The 20,409-nt window shown below is 38.8% G+C and overlaps 1 protein-coding gene across 1 annotated transcript in view; it reads left to right on the forward strand.

The window, feature by feature from the left end:
- The window catches only part of TRPM3 (transient receptor potential cation channel subfamily M member 3), an 856,716-nt gene that overhangs the window by 675,651 nt on the left and 160,656 nt on the right, over window positions 1-20,409 (forward strand). The window contains 1 exon segment of the mRNA XM_032635138.1: window positions 19,742-19,865. Coding sequence (XP_032491029.1) covers window positions 19,742-19,865 — 124 coding nt within the window.

Consider the following 20,409-nt stretch of genomic DNA (forward strand, 5'->3'; position numbering starts at 1 on the left):
ACCCCCGATGCTGCTCTCAACAGTACAAAGTACCCAACCCCATGGAGGACTTCCTTTCATGGCCCTCCCCCGCAAATCTGAGATCCCCCTCAGTGAATCCTGAAGTGCAGGCACTCCTGCAGGTGATTAGATCAAAGTAATTCATCTGAAGGTGTGAATGACTTTAAGGAAGAAAACTCAAGGGAGCAATTGAAGTTTTAAATAAGGAACTTCGTAACCTAATCAGTTCTCCTAACACACGAAGTAGTGGGAGAAAAGAAACCCCGAAGGAGTTGGGGGTCTTTTATTCATTCCTTTCATAAATATACAGTGTCTACTGGGTGCCAAGCACTAAGATAAGAAAAAGAATAACAAGCTATTCCTACCCCAAAGAGTTCATAGCAAGTCTTGTAAGTAGACAAGCATATCATTATAATAATAGTAATAACAGGTGAGCTTGGCCTACTCAGGCCACTCCCTCCTCCACCTCTCTGTCACCCAGCCTGACTTAAAATAGACTCGGCATGGCAGCTTAATACCCTCTCTGTCCCCAGTCCTCCTCTTGTCTTTGCAGCAGCCCAGCACTCTGGGTGAGCCATTAAAACAGCACACTTCCCTGGTTAGTACATGAACTTAGACATGCGAAAGGAAGACGGTTGGAGACATAAGACTCTCAGCTTAACATTGCAAACATTGACCGTGACTTTAGGCCCTGTTAAAGCTTTTGATACTAAAGAAAAAAAAGCTAATTTTTGTACGCACCAAGTTGGAGTTTGCTTACTGGCAAATTCAATGAAGTTACTGTTATCTTCTTCTTTAATAGTGAATATCAGTCACATTTGCCTATGTGTCCGCATATCTGTTACCAAAAAGAGTTCGAGATCCTCAACTATGCTTTGCTTTTAGCCATAGTTCTCATTGATTTAAATATAGCAATTGGTTCTTTATTCAGAAATAGGTTAGAGAATGTACACTGTTTTTAGCTTTGCTGCTTTTCTTTTTAGTGCTTGCAATTATTTTGCTGTATCCCTAAAAAGTAGATACAAGTTTGCACTCAGAATGCACGTTTCGTTTTCAGAAACCTCAGCATTTCAGGTTTCCAGGTCTATATACAATGAAAGTCTTGGACCTAGTGCTTGTTTTTTGTCATTCTCTAGGGTTGGGTACCTTGAAAAATATTAAAATCTCTGATAAGTTGCTTTTCCTGATTCTGTTTTAATATAGGAGAAATGTTATACATTTTAGAGCTGGGTAAGACTCTATATATTATTTAACCTAGGGGAGAGATACACAGAGAAATTAAGTGCTTTCCCAAGGCCACACAGCCCATGATCCGAGGCCATTTCTGGTGTATTATAAAAATTCACTGAAATGTGTTTTGTGGTATGTGCCCTAGTGTTTCTCATATAGTACTTCAGTGATACTATCTTTTAAATATATAGGTATACTTAAGCTGCCTTCAGTTTCCTCTTTCTGTTATAATTTAATTTTTTTATTATTCTGTATATTCAAAAAAAGGTAAAATCAATGTATTTCTGGTTGTAACCCAACATCCAAGCTGATCAACTCTACATCATGTAGATTCTTTCTTTCTCACACCCAGACCATCATACTTCAACTCCAAATTTAGAGTCAGAAATAACCATGCCCTTTCATGCGTGTAACTAGTGTGAAGATAAAGAGTTAAGACATAATTTTATATCTTTGGAATTATTAAAATTAAAACTTCAGTAATTTTCAGAAACATTTAGAAATGGTTATTAAGAATATAGAAGACTAAAAAGAGTATTATATTTGCCAGTCTAAATATATATGTATATATTTTAAAGTTATGATTAAAATACGCTCTGCTTCAGGAAAGCAGTTATAAGTTTAACATGATAAAATGCATTCAGAATGTTTCTGTGTGCCTTCTGAATAACTGCCAGAATTAATCATGTTTATTTACCTTGGTAAGAAATTGTGCAGCCACACATGTGCAGCCAATTTTAAAAATCATTAGTGTGCTTTATTATATGCTCCGAAAAAAATGGCCCACCTGGACTTCATTCATCAATAAGGATTTCTTCTTTGATTTTCAACAAAGTCCAACAGAGTTGAGACATGTTTCACTGCAAATAAATATAAGCGCGTAACTATATGTTCATATAAACAAGTCTATATAAATAAATGTGTGTGATCGTACACACATTGAATTCCTATTGAACATAGGAAATATACATACCCTGTTTATTAAACATGAATCAGGATTTGACTTATTTTTCAGTTACTTTGGTAATTTAAATATGATTTTTTTAAATTTTAAGTTCATTTATAAGTTGTTAAATAGTATAGGCCCAAGCACTATAAACTTTTATATTCAGCTGTAAAGCTTTTCAATTTTATAATCCTAGAGGAGTGAGTAGAATTTACACACCTTTGTAGTTTAACTTTTTTTTTCCCGTCCCAGAGCACAGGCTCCGGAGGCGCAGGCCCAGCAGCCATGGCCCATGGGCCCAGCCGCTCCGCGGCATGCAGGATCCTCCCGGACTGGGGCACTAACCTGCGTCCCCTGCATCGGCAGGCGGACTCCCAACCACTGCGCCACCAGGGAAGCCCTGTAGTTTAACTTTTGTGAACTTGATATTTTGACTTTAAATTCCCTGTTATTAACCTACCTTCCAAGAATATGAATTTGAAAGGGAATCACTCTAGAAGCAAAATTATCATTGGAAATACTGATTAACTTGTGTCGATGAGATTACGTGAGGCAGAAAAAGTCAGACTGTATCTCTCCCAATGCAAATGGGTTTGGATAGACTAGGAGACAAATTGCAATTAAATTCTTATTTTATCTTTTCTCCCCACCTCTGTTCTGTGGACTATACTACCAGAAAGAAATGGTCAAATTTTGTTTTTTTCCTTATTGACATATTGGATTTTCTATTTCTCATCTGTCATAGTTTAGAATGAGTCACAAGTCACTTTCCCTACCTAATTTCATTGCTTTAGAAATATTATCAAATATTATTTCTGAATCAACAAATGACTCAACACTGCAGACATAAATAGATTGATGCTATCTAAGTAGCGTTAGATTCAGTTACCTCAGGTTTTTTTTTTTTTTCTTTTCTTCTTTTGTCTTATGCGGGCCTCTCACTGTTGTGGCCTCCTCTCCCATTGCGGAGCACAGGCTCCGGACGCGCAGGGCTCAGCGGCCATGGCTCACAGCCCTAGCCACATCCCTCTGGCATGTGGGATCTTCCCGGGACCGGGGCACGAACCCGTGTCCCCTGCATCAGCAGGCGGACTCTCAACCACTGCGCCACCAGGGAAGCCGTACCTTCAGTGTTTTAAAATACTAGGATTCCCGTTTTTGCTGTGTTGACTAACCAAGATGACCAGCATTACCCATAGGTCAGGAGCACCTTTCCGGCTGTAGGTTTCTGAAGTTGAAGTCAGAGATTACTTTGCTTGATAATTGTCAACCCAAGTCTCAGATTGCAGAGAAATGTGGTCTAGCCCCTCATTTATCAATTAGTGAGCAATGACCCACAGATGAAAAACATCAGCATGAAAAAAGGCATCTGAATGAATGTGAGTCCTGAGATGATTACCCCCATTCATCCAAATTGTATTATCAGTGCTTATGTTTATTTTGACAAGTTTGTCCCAAAAATAATCTTCCGGATTTACCATTTTTAGATACCCTAGGCAAGAAGCAGAACTTGCAGTAACAGAAAGCCTTAAAGTTTTAAGTAGTCATAACACTTGGAAAGTTATTAATGGGGCAAACACCAATAGACTTCACATCCTTATGTGCCAGTGGAATTTGCATCAGGTATTGTGAAGAATAAATGAGCAAAGCCTTGCTCTTGAATACGGGAGAATAAATATTGTATTTGACATAAAAGTCTGATTTACCTGTTTAAGGGAGCTTAATAGGGTCCCTACATTTTTGGATTAGCTGAAATAAAGGCATAAATGGAACACAAAGTAGAAATGAAGAAGGAAAATTTTGCTGCATGGCTTCAGGTTATATAACTGTATCCTACCAGAGATGTGACAAGTTTGTTTCTCTCCAAATACACATCAAAATGACCAAGGACAAGGAGAAAGTCACCAGAAAACTAGTCATTTTTAGAAACCCCAGGTGTTGGGCTTCCCTGGTGGCGCAGTGGTTGGGAGTCTGCCTGCCGATGCAGGGGACACGGGTTCGTGCCCCAGTCCGGGAAGATCCACATGCTGCGGAGCGGCTGGGCCCGTGAGCCATGGCCGCTGAGCCTGCATGTCCGGAGCCTGTGCTCTGCGACGGGAGAGACCACAGCAGTGAGAGGCCCGTTTACCAGAAAAAAAAAAAAAAAAAATAGAACCCAGGTGTAGACTGTATTTCCCCTAGGGCATATCATTCTGTGTGGTGGCCACTCTTTCCTTCTGCTGCTCAAGAGATTTCCAGCTAAAGCTGAAGGATGCCGCAGGCCTATCATTTGTCTCTGTAAGATCTGCTGAAAGAAAGTAATTGATCTCGATGGTTTGTATTCCAGCATGATTTAGACATAATGGGAATGTCAAGTGAGAAGGAAGGAAACCAATAGCAGGCATGCCAACTTCAAGTGTCCATTTTATTTTTTGTTAATTTCATCTTGCCTTGTCTCTTTTCTAGAATTTTCTATAAAAAGCATGTCAAAACTGGATTCTGTTTTGTGACCTCAGAAGGGAAGTAAGAAAAATTGGAAACATCTTGTACAGGCACAGAATACTGGTGGCTTTATTTATAAAAAAGTGCTGGTTTTGTAAACTGTTTTCCAGGTTAACATTTAACTGTTAGAGGACGGGCAGGACGTGACACTGTCGAGGACTTTGGAGATTAAATGGAGATATCCAACACAGGCATGAGTACAGATAGCTAGAAGGTCATGTATGCTATGATAAATGTATAAAGTGTTACCAGAGCACAGAGCACTTGAGTGTGGCATTCCTCATGAGAATCTATTCAGTGGAAACATTTTTGTTAATTGTCCCCAAAATGGCAATGTAATAACTCTATTGCTTCTCTTCCCCTTTTCCATCAAAAACTATAAAGTGAGGGTCAGTATGAATGATCAAGGAAAAGCTAACATACGAACCTCTTTTATGCATGTCAACACAGAAAAAAGAATCAATCTGAGTAGGATTGAAGGAAAGCTGGTAAAGGGACAAATTATATGAGACAGTATGGTGTTTTGTGTGGTGGTGTGTATGTATAGATAGATATTATTAAACTGAATTTATATATACTCAAATTCAATGTAATGAAATTAATTGATATATTAATTTAATACTATAAAATTTAATTTTATATAATTAAGTATATATACTTATATATAAATGATAATAATATGTGTATGTATGTGTGTGTTTAAATTTTAAGTGAAAACTTACATGTAGGACTGATAACCTCACTTTTCAAATCAATCAGTCACCAGGTATTTTTTGAATGCTTGTTTTAGGCCTTTCCTGGAGAGGTATAATCTCATTTGAAATAATATAATAGAAAATAATTTTCAACTAGTTGTTAGTTACTGAATTCTAAAAGGCAGAAAGAGGGCAGAGGTTGGAGTGGATGGAGAAAGTTTCATAAAGAGAGTATTACTGCGATTTTTCCCTCTGTGGAATATATAAATATATAGTTATATGGATACTTAGGTCATTGTGTCCAAGTTCCACAAGGCTAGAGTAGCTTCATTTATTTAGGAAAGTGCAAAATAAAATAAATGTTTTTGCCTTAGAGTTTGCAATTTGGTCCCTCCATGTGTGCCAACATGGATGAGAATGAAGCATTGACTTAAAAAAAAACTCTAGATAGTTCATGGAGGAAAGTACTGGTGAAACTTTTATTGATATAAATTGGCCGATAAGTTCTCTACATTGATTAAAATTTACTTTAGAATTGCTCAACTCCAAGTTGGGAAAATGTGGTCTTGAACATAAGGAGCAAACATGAGAAAAACACAGAGCTGGGTAATCCATTACCGCAAAGAAATCCTTTTTAGGGAATCACTGCCCAGAACTTTTAGATACCCCATCAATGAAAGTGAAGACTTCAGAGGTACCAGTTGTGTTCCCCTGAGATTTGCTTAGCTAACTCTCGGCCACTTGTTATATAGAAAACTTTCAGAATAAGCATGTGGTTATCACATTCCAGCATGCCTGAGAATCATCTGGAGAGTGAAAGAAAAAGTAGCTGGGCTGGGGTGCCGGAAACTGTATTTGAAACCAAAACCCCAGATGATTCCAATAAGAGTGGTCCATGGACCACACTTTCAGAAACTTTTTAAAAATTTATTTCATTGAAGTATAGTTGACTAACAGTGTTGTGTTAATTTCTGCTGTACAGCAAAGTGATTCGGTTATACATATGTATATACATTCTTTTTCATATTCTCCTCCATTATGGCTTATTTACAGGATACTGAATATAGTTCCCTGTGCTACACAGTAGGACTTTGTTGTTTATCCATCCTATATATAATAATTTGCATCTGCTAATCCCAAACTCCCATTCCATCCCTCCCCCATCCCCCGCCTTGGCAACCACAAGTCTGTTCTCAATATCTGTGAGGCTGCAGAAGCTCTTTTAAAGTTTATAAAAATTAGATTTCTCTTTATATTTCTCTGGTGTTTCCAAAAACAGCTTCTTCACTTTCTATGCCTCATGTGCATTCTACTCACACAAGTCATTGCATTGTTACCACAAGCACTTTGTACTCTCTGCCAAACTTTGTCTTTGGAACCCAATTGACTTGAAAAGTGTATTTAGCATGAATCTCCTCATTTCGTTCTTTATCACAGCTGTTCTTGGTTCCAAACATCTGTCAGACTTGAAAATTCTTCCCTTGAAGAGCAAGCTATAGCTCTTCATACAGCATAAAAATGTGCATTTAGACAGGACTGGGAGACTTCTCTGTTAGTATTTTTATTTATATGGATTTCTTAAAGCTATTCAGCTCACCTCCCTATTTCTCTTGAAAATTATTTTCTGAGTAGTTCAAAAGGTATGAACAATTTAAAAAGAGAAAGAAAAGCAGATGAGAAAAGCAATAGTACTTAAAAGTGAAGTGATGCTAGTTGGTTGTGAATGATGGCTCTCAGATGTTTGAGAAGCCACTGACAGTCACTGGGGCCACTAACTTCAGAATTAAAAGGTATTACCTCACTTTCCTTTAACTTGACAATTGCAATGGATAACCATTTAAGAGTCCCAATTTCCCACTTGCCTCTAGTATTGATTTTCACTTCTTTAAAGCCCCTGGACCCCTTCTCAAATGAAATCTGTGGTACAAGTGCCATTTATAAAACAGACAAGACACAGGTTTACTCTGTTGAAGCTGGGGTGGAAGGCCTAGACCACTGGTTCTCAACTTTTACCTTGCATCAGAATTACCCAGAGGGCTTCTTAGAGTCTGCATGCCACAACTAAAAAAAGATCCAGCATGCCACAGCGAATCCCCGGTGCTGCAACTAAGACCTGGTGCAGCCAAAAAAAAAAAGATTAAAAAACCATTAGCATTAAAAAAAACTACCCAGAGGGCTTCTTAGAATGAATTGCCAGGCCCCACCACAGATTTTCTAATTCAGTAAGTCTGGTTGGGGCCATGTGATTTGCATTTCAAAGGAGCACCCAGGAGATTTGGGTACTGTTGGCCCAGGGTCCATACTTTGAGAATCTCTGGCTTAGCCTCCTTCTCTCTGCCTGGTTCTCACCCACTAAAGCAGTTCTGAAGCAGCTCTGGAGCTCATCCTCAAAATTCCAGGGGCTTCTTTGTAGAACCCAGTTGAAGACCATTAATCTACAGGTTAAGTCCACATTCCTTTACTTAAACTCAGGACTCTTTGCATTCTGGCCCCAGCGTCGCTCTAGAGCCATCTCAGTGAAACTTCCATTTACCTGAAACCCAGCTGAACTGTCCCCCTGCACTGCTCTCCAAGCACAGCTTGCTGCCATAGGCCTCTCTGCCTTAGCATGAGATGTCCATGTACATTTCTTTACCCACTTAATTTCTAGGAAATTTTTCTTTGTGAAGTCCAATGCATAGTTTCTCTCTCATGAGAGCTTTAAAACCCACAAATACATTTAAAACTTATCTGGGTGAGGTGCAGATAATAAACTCTCCTGGTATTTAATCCCTCTACCTTAGAGGAAATGAATTCTGAATCAACCTGGCTGACATTAGAACCTGCAGCTGCTAAAAATACAGTGTATTAACATCTCACCCAGTGATCATTAATAATAGATAATGTTTGGAATGTTCTTAATGGATTTCACTCAGATTCCCCATGCAATTCTCAGATGTTGATTATGAGCCACAGGATTTATGAAAACTATTTACAGCAGTAACTACCTGCTTATAAAAGCTTCTTCATCCAGAGAAACACTAAAGATGCATTAAAGTAGGACTTCAAGGTTAACTCAAGTTTGTACTTCTGAAAAGTACAAACTAGAAAAGTCTCCATTCAGTTTCAGTAAAGCCTGTCCTTTATTGTCCTAATTGCTGGACAACCATCCTAGAGTTAATATACATGTTCATTGTGTTTTCTGGGTTTATTCAATGTAAATGAAGTGTCTGTCCATGAGCAGTGACCCCCTAAAGGTCTTAAGTAAGCAATAAAGAATCAGTTCTTCTAACTCCATGGAAACTACAGTTCAGTGTCTTAGAGACAGGCCTAAAATTTGGAGCTCTTTGACCCTATGATCTTATTGGTTTTCACCATTTGACAGTATATTTGAGATTTATTATCTCTGGTAGAGGGATGACAAGTTTTCATCTTGAGTGTCAACAATAATCAACCAGTAGTGGCTTCCTAGGATGATGTGTTGAGAGTGATTCTGAGGCCACATCTGGACTCTGGAAAGATTACTGTGGTAAATTAGCAATGATGCAAAGAAGGAAATTTATAGTCCAAATACCATGGATGTCTATTCTTATTCTTGAATAAAAACAAAATCTTTTAGCTAGCCTGCGTATATCGCTACCAGGCACGCATCAAGTCGCACATTGAATTATGAAACCAGGGGAAAAATAAGAACCTTATCTGCCTAAAAGATACTTAAGAAATACTCAGTTTTTTTATCAACACTGTGAATCACATCAGTCTTTAAATTATCTGATGATATGAGCCTTTTCACACAAGCATAATGCATAGGATATGAGGGACAAGAAGCTCTTTATTGTGGGGTGGTGCTGTTTGGAGCCAGACTGAGGGACAAAGTGCAATTGCCAATGCATAATGTATTAGAAAAAAGAATAACTTTTTCAAAAAGTTAGGAACTAATTCATCACAGAATACATACAAAAAGAGAGAAAATTATATTTGCCCCAACATCTCATAGAGTAAGATATAGGGTTAGAAGGAATACTTTGACAAATGACTTTGAAAGAGAAGTGATATTTACCACTCCCTTTTCCTCCACACCCCTGACCCTCCCCCCAATAGCATACTTGAGGAGTTGAAACTACTATTTTTTAAAGCTTCTACATGCAAGAGCCTGATCTAGACACTTTATTTCATAAATGCTGTGAGGTAGCTATGATAATTATCTCAATTTTATAAATGAGGAAATTGAGTAGAGAAAGGTTAGGAAAGTTCAGTATCGCACAGCTAGAGAGTGGTCTGCCTAGGAAGATTAGGGCTGGAAACTCTGCTCGTAGCAGCTGTACCATGTTGCCTCCTAGGAAAATGGGCCCCAGGAACTGCAGGAGGTTTACTTGCCCCAGAGCTGAGTTACTCCGAGCAACAGAGGAAGCTGCACCCAGCTTCCATCTTCTCCTTCTTGTTTCACATGCTGGTTAACTTCTCCTTTGAATTAAATGTTGGACCAACGTTTAAAGCATGTCAGTTGAAGAGGTGCCAGAGTTTTTTTTTTGCCTGCCCGAGGAGCCTACACATCTCAGTCCAGCTCTGATTCTGTCTCTCATACAGGGCCTAAAACAACAAAAGTTTGATTATTCCTCTTGCCTGGCTATGTGCAATATTCACTGATGGGATTTCACTTGGAATGAAATCAGAGGATGTGTTTTCCTTACAGTTTTGGCAGCAGAGAAGCTACCTGACCATGTGGCAGTCCCCATATCCTCTGGCAACAATTCAGTTTCTACTCTTGGGCACATTCATAACCAAAGGCAAAGAGAAGAATAGGAACTGGAGAGATGCAGCCAACACTGTTCAGGATTTCTCACCTAATGTCCTGCTAGTCCCTAAGGTTGAGGATTTTGTACCTCTGTCTTAAGAGCAGCGCTATCCAATAGAACTTTGTGTGATGATGGATATGTTCTGTATCTCTGCCGTCCAATCAGATAGGCAGTGAGCTCTTGAATTGTGGCTAGAGTGACTAAGGAATTGAATTTTAAATTTTATTTAATTGTAATAAATTTAAATTTGAATTGCCACGTGTGGCTAATAGCTCGCACAGCTCTGGCATTTCTGTAATGGGATTCTACCACACTAGGAACCCTTGAAAGTCTGACAGATTTCCAATGTTATTAGAAATTGTTCCCTTCATTTTTAAATTACATTCTTTCATCCAACCAACATTATGTACTCAGTCATTCAATATTTTTGGACACCTACCATGTTCCAGGCACTATTCTAGGTGTGGGCAAAAACACACCTGTGAGCCAAATAGACAAACATTTCTTTTGTTGTGGAGCTTACATTGTAAATTTTAGCACGGTTAGATAGATAATAAGTAATATACATAATAAATAAGCTTGTAGAACATTTTAGAAGGTGATACACTATGGGGAAAAGGAGAAGGGTTGAGGGGAATCAAGATAAGGGAGGCAGAGGAAAAGCCTCTGTCTACAGCACGTCCGTGAACACTAAGAGAAGGAGTACGTAAGTAATATAACATGTAGTCCATGCATCCGAGGAGTTAGAGTTAGGATTTTCTTAGGTTAATCTGTCTTTCTTTATGAAATGCCAAATACAAGATGCACAGCACAAAGCTTGTCTTATAATAGGTGTTAACTGCCTCTCTTAGCACCACTCTCAACCCTACCTCACCACCTACCTTCTGTTTCCTTTTGTATGTGTATCTAAGCCTTCTGTTTTACTATATCTGGCTCAGGATTGTAGAGTGGGTTTTAAAAAGTAGATAGATATTAGATAGGTAGGTAGGTAGATAGATAATAGGTAGGTAGGTCGGAAGGTAAGTAGAAAGAAAGGAATGTAAGACACATCACTCTATGGTTAATGGTAGATGAAATTTGCCAGAGAGCAGACTGTACCATCAATGTATGTGCATCTTGCCCAATTATAAGCAGCTTCTCTAAGATCCGTCTAACTACCTCACGTTGCTAGATGGAAACCCTCAGGAAAAGCCCAGGTGAACAACTTTTCTAGGCCAGATGCTCAAACAAGATGAGAGGTACTATTTCTAACATGTCTTAGCTAATAAAGGCCATTTGTACCTGGAGTTGATCCACAGTAAAACTTGGGCAAAGTAGTTTGGTCACTTTTCTACATTCCATTCACATCTTCCCCAACTTTCTATCCAACTAGTGCTTCCTGAAAAACATCAACATCAGTCAATTATAGCTAAGTAGTTTAACATGAAATATCACGTTAGGCCTTCTAATTGTTGAGCAAAATAGTTATTTGCCTTTTAATTAATTTTAAAAGGAACTTGGGACATCTGCTAAGTTAAGGAAGTAACTCTGAGAAAGTAGTGGATCCTTGAAATCACATTACTCAGTCTTCTCACATATAAGATATATAACATCCTGTCTCAGGGATAAAACAGAAGAAATCTCCTCTTGTATCCAATCGTTTAAACAAATCACTAACTTTACTACACTGAGCTGAGCCTATGTATTTAGGTTAGTATAATTCATTTTCAAAGATTATTCCTTCTTGTTCTCTTGTTCTCTAAGCCCAGCTCTGATGCTTTCAGCTATGTAATCTTTAACAAGTCAGTTTACCTGTTCAGGCTTCAGATTCTTCATCTGTAAAGTGGTTGTTCTGAAGTTGTATCATTCCTTTATCCTGAACTTCAAATTCCTCAATAGAATTTTCGGATTAGCACTTTTCCTAGAACACACAGACTCTAGAAATATCAAAATATAAGCTTCAGGAGGAGGTCATAGTCAAGTAACAGTTCTGATACTAACAGCAGTTTGACTTCAAGATGACATAAAATTATCTAGAGTAGTGGTTTTAGGTTATCTTAGCATCAGTTGTTTGTTTTTACATGACATTGATGAACATAATACAAGAGCTAATGAACTCTCTTCATTGATACCCTTCTAAGTGGTTTTGAATTATAGCCTTGGGCTTCCCTGGTAGTGCAGTGGTTAGGAATCCACCTGCCAGTGCAGGGGACACGGGTTCAAGCCCTGGTCCAGGAAGATCCCACATGCTGCGGAACAACTAAGCTTGTGTGCGACAACTACTGAGCCTGCGCTCTAGAAACTGCAAGCCACAAATACTGAGCCCGCATGCCACAACTACTGAAGCCTGTGTGCCTAGAGTCCATGCTCCACAACAAGAGAAGCCACCACGATGAGAAGCCCACACACCGCAACGAAAAGTAGCCCCCGCTTGCCATACCTAGGGAAAGCCCGCGTGCAGCAACGAAGACCCGACGCAGCCAATAAATAAATAAAATAAGATAAAATTAATTAATTTTAAAAAATTTTAGCCTTTTCCATCCCATTCACAGACCTGCTCCATCCAACTTTTATAGAAATACTGCAGTTTTTCCCTCCTCCATAGAATTGGTCTCCTCCAGCTAATTTGCATATGCAATACCTTGCTTCAGCCCTGAGCTGGGCACATCATTGGGATTCCCTGCAGGTGCGAAAGCCCCTGGGGTATTTAATAATAAGAAAAAACTGCTTATTACTGAACACCTACTATGTACCAAGAACAGTGCTAGGTGCTTTCTATGCCTTATCTTTTTCCAAATACATCAACCTACAAAGACATTCTACCCGCTTTCAACAGATAAGGAGATGGAGGCTTAAAGAGATTGAATAACCTGCCTCAGGTCCCTCAACTAGTAAATGAAAGAACTGGATTCCAACCAAAGGCACCATATCATAGTGCTTTAATTATAACATTCCAGCTTCTATAGAATATTGCAAAACTGATCTCACCCCTTCTATGTATGACATGGAATTAGTTGAAAAACTGTGATGTATGTTGAGTTGATCTTTTTAATTTTAGTTTATTTTATTGTAGTATAGTTGCTTTACAATTTGTTTTAATTTCTACTGTACAGCAAAGTGATTTAGTTATACATATATAATCATTCTTTTTCATGTTCTTTTCCATTATAGTTTATCACAGTGAGTTGATTTTTATGTGATACAATTACTTCCATAAAAAAACACCAAGATCTATGTGAAGGAATTATCTTGATATCACTGAAATCCTTAAAGTCTTTAAATAGTTATTGAGCACTTTTATGGGCAAGACATTGCCCTAAGCATTATGGGGGAGACACAGTGAATATGCATCTCCTCCTGATGAGCTACATAGCAATTCAAATGGGGAAAACAGTCTCCAGAAGTAGAACCAAATATAGATTATTGAGTTTGGTGGCCAATTCATTTCTAAATACCCTTTGAGTTTAAAGAAAAACTAGAATATTTCTTAGAGATGGATCTGATTGAATGAAAAACGATCAAGAAAATCAGATTGTTGGGGGGCGAGGGGCAAAACCCTGTGCCACTTCTCTCATTCTCCCAAATAGGTTTGAAGTCCATCCCAGCATGAGGAGCAAAGGGGAATGGGGAAGACCACCTGGTTAGCTGCCACAGAGTAGCTAATGAGTAGGCAGCTACACATTCACTCAGTCAGTCCACAGATATGCTTCTAGAACCAACAATGAACTATGTACTCTTCTAGAGCTTAGGTACAGGAAGTGTGAAGATGCATTCACTCCTTCAAGGAGTTCATAATCTACTGGAGGGAGACATACATGTAAATAAATGATTCCCATACAATATAATAATAGTAGTAATTAATATGTATCCAGTGCTATGGGAACATCAAGAGAGTGGTAATCAGAGACTTTCACACAGGAGGTGGACTTGGAGCTGAATTATGAATGATGAGCCTGAGTGACAGGATCAGATGTAGAGAGCATTGCAAGCAGCAGGTACAGCAAGTTCAAGGGCATAGAAGCATGCAAGAGTCTGGTGTGTTTGGGCGATAATAGCATTTTATAGAATATGTGTGAGAGAGTTGCAGGGGATGAGCCTCGCTGGGAGAGAGGCCATGAGAAGCCTTAAATGCCATATGCAAGTTGAGGTGTTATCTTGCTAGTGATGGGAAGCTATTGCAGGGTTTTAAGAAGGATATGATAGAATCTTATTTGCCTTGTAAGAGAACCATTCAATCAACACGGTGGGGAATATAGTAGAGGACATAGGGAAGAAACCAATTAGTGATCTGTTAGTACCATTTGCATGAGTCACCTCTGCCTGAATCCTTGGCCCACAAGATTATCAACACAATAAATAAATATTGTTTTACATTGCTAAGGTTGGGGTGTGTTACCTATTACTAAATGACCAGAGTATGTTGACACACGATCCTGTGAGTTCCTTGAGGCTAGGACTGAATAGTGTTCATCTCTCTACCTCTAGCATAGTGCCTGGCACATAGTAAACACAATATTGTTCGTTGAATGAATGAGTGAACGAGTGTTTAGGTGCTGCCTGCATGGGATGTTTGCAAGGCTCCATTATAATTAAACCTCCAAATCTAAGTATCTCTGTCTCAAATGTAAGAAAGAATGGTGATCTCTGACCTCTCTGAAGTCAGAAAGTTATTTCTCTGACTGCACACCTGGCGAGCCCAGTGGTATAAGGATTGGAGTGTCCTTATACCGCTGGGCTCTCCAGGTATGCAGAGCACTGTTGATCCCGGGGGAGAGCTCTGCATTACACACAGAGGCCCTGGCCACTGGTTGTGCTACTTGACAAGAAGGGCTGGTCAGTGACGCTTTCCTAAGGAGCATTGTAGGACTGAGCTCTAATAATAGTAAACGTTTACATAGGACTTGCTGTGTGTCAGGCACTTTTCTAAGCATTTTGCAAAGATTAATCCATTTAACATTCACAAGTCTATAAGTACTATTATAATTCCTATTTTACATATACAAAAAATATGACTTGGAAATACAAAGTAATTTGCACAAGATCACACAGCTAGAAGTGACATTTGAGCTCCAGACATCCTGGCCCTGGTGACCATGAGGCTTTTATTCATGATGCTCTCCTGCCTCTCTGGGAAGAGTCATGCTGCTACTTGTGACCTCAGCCATTTGGGAAGAACTGATAACTTTTACTAAAGAAGAAAGAGAAGGAGAAAGGGAAGAGAAAAAAAGAAAAATACCAGTCTCTGTGACCTTAGACAAGACATGTAGACTTTCTGTGCCCTAATGTTGTATTTAGTACTTTGCTTTGGTTTGAAGCAAATTTCTTTTTTTTAGACCATTAGAGATTCCATGGGAAATGATGTTTTGTAAGTACCAAACAGTGGTATTATTAACAGTCGTTTTTATTTATACAAGTAAAATTTTCTCACATTGTATCTGAATAGGTTAAGAGAGAGTGTCTGTGGGGGCATAAGAAGGGCTCCTCTCCTCAAAAGCCATTAGCCTAAGCCTAGCTGTTTGAGTCCCATTGAATTCTGAATGCGTTTTCCAATTTTTAAATCTAGGAACAAAACTCTGATATTGCAGATAAATTCATTTTGAGAAAAATATGTACATGTGGGTTGAATTGCCAGCATTTGAACAGAATATTAGTAGCAAACTGTGGGAAGTTTTGGTTACTCTGAGCACTGGATGAACACTGACCTATTTCAGATAACTCTGTGACTCATCTGAAAAGCTTCAGATCACAAGTACAGCATTTAAATGGAGACACAAATGCTGTAGTGTAGAGATTTTCCTCACTTCAATGACTACACTTCCTAATCAGAAAGCCTTCTAATTTGAAGTGTACCAAAAATAGCATCAGTACATATGGAACCACAAATTAACAGTTTCCATAAATAGGCACCCCTTTGTCAAAGACCCAATTCTAAAACTAAAACTTTACATAATACTATGACCATGTTTTGGTGTCAAGAAATTTTCAGTCACTATTTTAGTGCCATAAAAAGAAATCTAAAATGAGCTTATTTCTATTTTTTGTTCATGATTAAATATAACAGTCAAGATTTTTAAATCATTCCAGTGTTGTGCAGAAAAAAATATGAGAAGAGCTAGGAAAGTAATAATTTCAAGAAAGTAGGCCTCCCAGTATCATAAGGAGTATAGTCACAAAATAAGAAAGGTGTAGTGGAGAAGACAGTAAGAATTTGTGCCAAATGGAAATCATCTAGGTCAGCATAGAAAATAAGAAGCAAATGTAATCTTCAGTGCACTAAATGCATTTTTTCGCTATCCTCATTTACCAGTTTCCCCTTATCTTCTCCAAACGTGTCTGATTTCCTTCAGATATTTTCTGTGTAACTAAAAGAAAAAGCAATTTCCTACACCGAATACACGCAAATGTCTACCTCCAGTGCGGATGAGTAGGAAAGTGAAAGGCATATTTATAGATTACAATCAGGAAAAGCAACACCATGGAAGGAAGGCTGAATTCAGTAGACCCAACTGAAGCACTGGGATGAGCAAGCTTTGTGACTTTGCACACATCATTTCACCTCTTTGGGCCACAGTCTCCTCTTCTGCAAAATGGAATTAATACCTGCTTTTCTCACAGATTGTTACGAAGAGCAAATAAGATTATCTCTGTGACGCCCATTGTGTGTCATAAACACTGCTGCACTATGAACACATCAAACCATTATACAGTATCTTTTTAAAAACAATATTATTAAACTCTCTGCAAAGAGTGTGGGACCTAAAACCTGTCATTTCTCTGTCAAAAGGGGGGATTTGTGTTTGTGAGCTGTGAAAGGCAAAGAAGCATCAAAAATGAAATTTTCCTCTTGATGCAATCAGGACAGAAAAAGAAGTAAACCAGGAATAACAGTTATTTAATATTTACTGAGTATAACCTAATGCTTTGAAAGGACCAAATCACCTTTGTTCCACCTAAATTCATCTCAGCTCCAGCAGTGACAGTTTTCCTACACTCTGGAAAACACCAACCTAGAGAATTCTTGTACTTCTAGAAGTAGAATCCATGGTTTTTGTTGCTAAATGATTTAACCAAAGCCACAATTTCAGTCAGTTGCAAAATTGGACTAAAATGTATAAGATGCTTAGTGTCTTTCAGCTCTCCTAGCCACTGAAGCCCACAGTCAGCTGAGTTGTACATCATTTCTGAATTGTTACAAAGTGACAGACTGGGTACAAGTGACAGACAGATCCCTCAAACCGTTAATGACCTCAGGGAACTGGGATTTCATTACAGATGTTTGGCAATAGAAAACAAATTTTGAGTTGTTGTCAAAATTAAACACCTGCAGATGAGTGATTGGATCTATCAAGTGGCTAATCAGGAGAGTCTTTTCTGTTGTTAATCATGTACAACATTTATGTGCACTTGATATTGCAAAAACCTCTAGACTGTCAAGTAGACACATGCCCAGGTATGAGTGCTCATGTCTTGACTCTTACAGAAAATTAATTGGCAACACAAATGTAATCATGTTACTCTCCAACTTAAATCCTTCAATGGTTCTCCTTGCCTGCGGGATAAAAATCCAAATCTCTAACACAGTCTTGAAAATTTCCCATGATCTTGCCCTTGCTTACCCCTTCTGCAGCCTCATCTTGTTCCATTCTTTCTTTTGCTCTCTGTTCTCTAGCCATACTGGCCTTCTTTATTTTCTCCAAACTAGTCCTATTCATGCGGTTTTGTTTGCCAAATATGCTCTTACCTAGCCCCCAGCCCCACCCCCATCCCACCCACTTCAAGTGCTAAATGCTCCTCCATTCTTCAAGTCTCAGATAAAAGAGCACTTCCTCAAAGAAGTCTGCCCCGAACCCCTTAGATTAGATTGTATTCAACTGTCACAAACTTCTCTGCTTCTTGACCACTGTAAATTATAGTTGAATTGCTGGATCGTGTCTTTCTACTCCACTGGTGTGTAAGTCCATTGAAGGCTGTGAGCGTGTATATCTCATCTATCCCTGTAGCCCTGGCATGCACCACAGTGTCTGGCACTAAATAGACATCACTAAGCAATTGTTGAATGAATGAATGAATGGATGGTTTCAGAGTGGTTCACAACTAAGAGTACAGAGTTCTCCAGAATAATTCAGTAATCTTGAGAGGATTTGGTATCATTTTTCAACTTTATCTGGATCATTCTCTTTTTCTGAATGTATATGTTCATGATATAAATCTTCCTGGGGGGCCAAAAGGGTAACCGAATCCTCCATCAGGGTGAGTGACATTCCAGGATCCTTGGTATAATTCTATCATGGGGAGTGCAGCTGCCTCAAAGTAGGGCCACCATAATATCCAGCCTCGTGGGTCTAGGTGAATCTTCACACAATCCTGGGGCACAGCAGGTCAGTGATATGAAGACATTCTCAAGCCTCTCATCTTGCTTTCTTTCAAGAAACAAGGAAATTTTATAATTTCCTGCTCAAGTAGCCACAGTGATAAAGAGAGGCAGTGGTGTATTGCGAGGTGTAATACAAGGCAGCATGGTGTAGTGGAAAGAGCACCGGACGAGGAATCAGAAGAACTAGGTTCTGGTTTTGACTGTGCCACTTGTTTTCTGAGTGACCTTAAGCATCTGGCTCTTTCTGGCTAAAATATCCTTCCCTTCTGAATTGGACAGATCTCTTGTCTATCAAATTTCTGTAGGCGCCAAATGAGATAATAATTATAGTATACTATTTTATCTAGGAGTTGTTGTAGCTTCATGTGTGAAGACAATTTGTAAACTGTAAAGTACTAGGGAAATTAGTCCTTAAGAGAAGTTTTATCTTCCTGATTTTGAATAGTATCTGTTAATACAAAGTGAATTTTCTTTCCTGCTATTTGATGGCTGATGGAGATAGACCAGTTCTCACCAGGCTCGTGGTAAAGGAGTTAAAATTAATTGCGATTCGTCCACATGCAAGAGATAATTGAGCTTTAACTTGATATGATGCACCTTCCTTGTTTTAATTCACTCTTCTATAATACGAAAACTATCTTTAAATAAAGTAGTCAATATAATACCTCTTTATGGGTCAGACTGTTGTTGGCACACAACACAGCAAAAGTTCAACATAAATAGTGAGGACCTGAATTGTGGGCCAGATCAGCTACTACCTTCACGGAATGATTTTAGAGGAAACATAAGTCCTATTTCTCCTCACTGATACTCAGAAATCCCTTACTGAGACAAAATTTTTCTTTCCACAGTTAGACCTGAAGGTGAAATTTAAATCTCCTTCAAATAAGTAATATATTAATAGTAAATTTTTACCAAGATGCAAAGGATTAATTGAAGGTATTTTTTTGATAACAACACTTGAGCAAGAGGGAATTAGACATATGCCATATGAAAGAAAAAAGGGAGAGCCAAAAAAGAGCTAAATCCATCTTCTTCCTTTACTCATTTAGGTACTGAGATGTTGAAATGGATTTATTTTTAAACGCACTTTAAAAAAAAATTATCACAATGAAAATAACTGCTATAGAAAAAAAATATGGGAAGAAATAACTCCTATCTAAAGTAAATCCTCATAATGCTTTCTCGTGTTCTATATTTGTCAGAAATATGTACTAAATAGGAGCTGAGTTAACCCGCTTTCAACATTTTTTCACTGCAGACTTATAAACGAATCTTTGAGAGACCAGCTATTGGTGACCATCCAGAAGACTTTCACATACACTCGAACCCAAGCTCAGCACCTGTTCATCATCCTCATGGAGTGCATGAAGAAGAAGGAATTGGTAGGTAACATTGTGTCCATGGGTGGCAGAGACCTCCCCACATTCCCTCTGTCTGTTTAACCATTTTCTTGAATCACACACCCACTGTTTCTCCTTTCCGGCCAAGCTCACAACCATCCTCAGCCTCCACTGGCCCCTGTAGCTTCCTCCCTTCAGTAGCTAAGAAACTTTTCTGCCTGGATCTAATGAAGTGTGGGCAGCAGGGTTCTAGCATCATTTGCTACTGAAGCTCACCTGAATGCTCCGATTGCCTCAACCCAATGAGGTGAAGAGAGAACATGGGTTTTCCTCTTGGAAAATGCTTCAGTTGATACTCTGTTAGGTTTGGAGTTTCACTTGACTTGTGAGTCATGAATCACTGATGTGCTTAGTATCAATGATCTTAGTGACACAGGGTCCAGGCTGATCTGTTCATCTGTACAGGTGGAAAATGGAGAAACGTAGCCAAGGAAGGGTGGGAATTTCTGTAATTTCCGAAGTGTCCTTCAATAACTACTGAAACATTTCTTACATCTGGGGAAAATGTCTTAGAAGTGTGTCAGCA

Source organism: Phocoena sinus, chromosome 6 (genome assembly GCF_008692025.1).
Source record: "Phocoena sinus isolate mPhoSin1 chromosome 6, mPhoSin1.pri, whole genome shotgun sequence".
NCBI lineage: Eukaryota > Metazoa > Chordata > Mammalia > Artiodactyla > Phocoenidae > Phocoena > Phocoena sinus.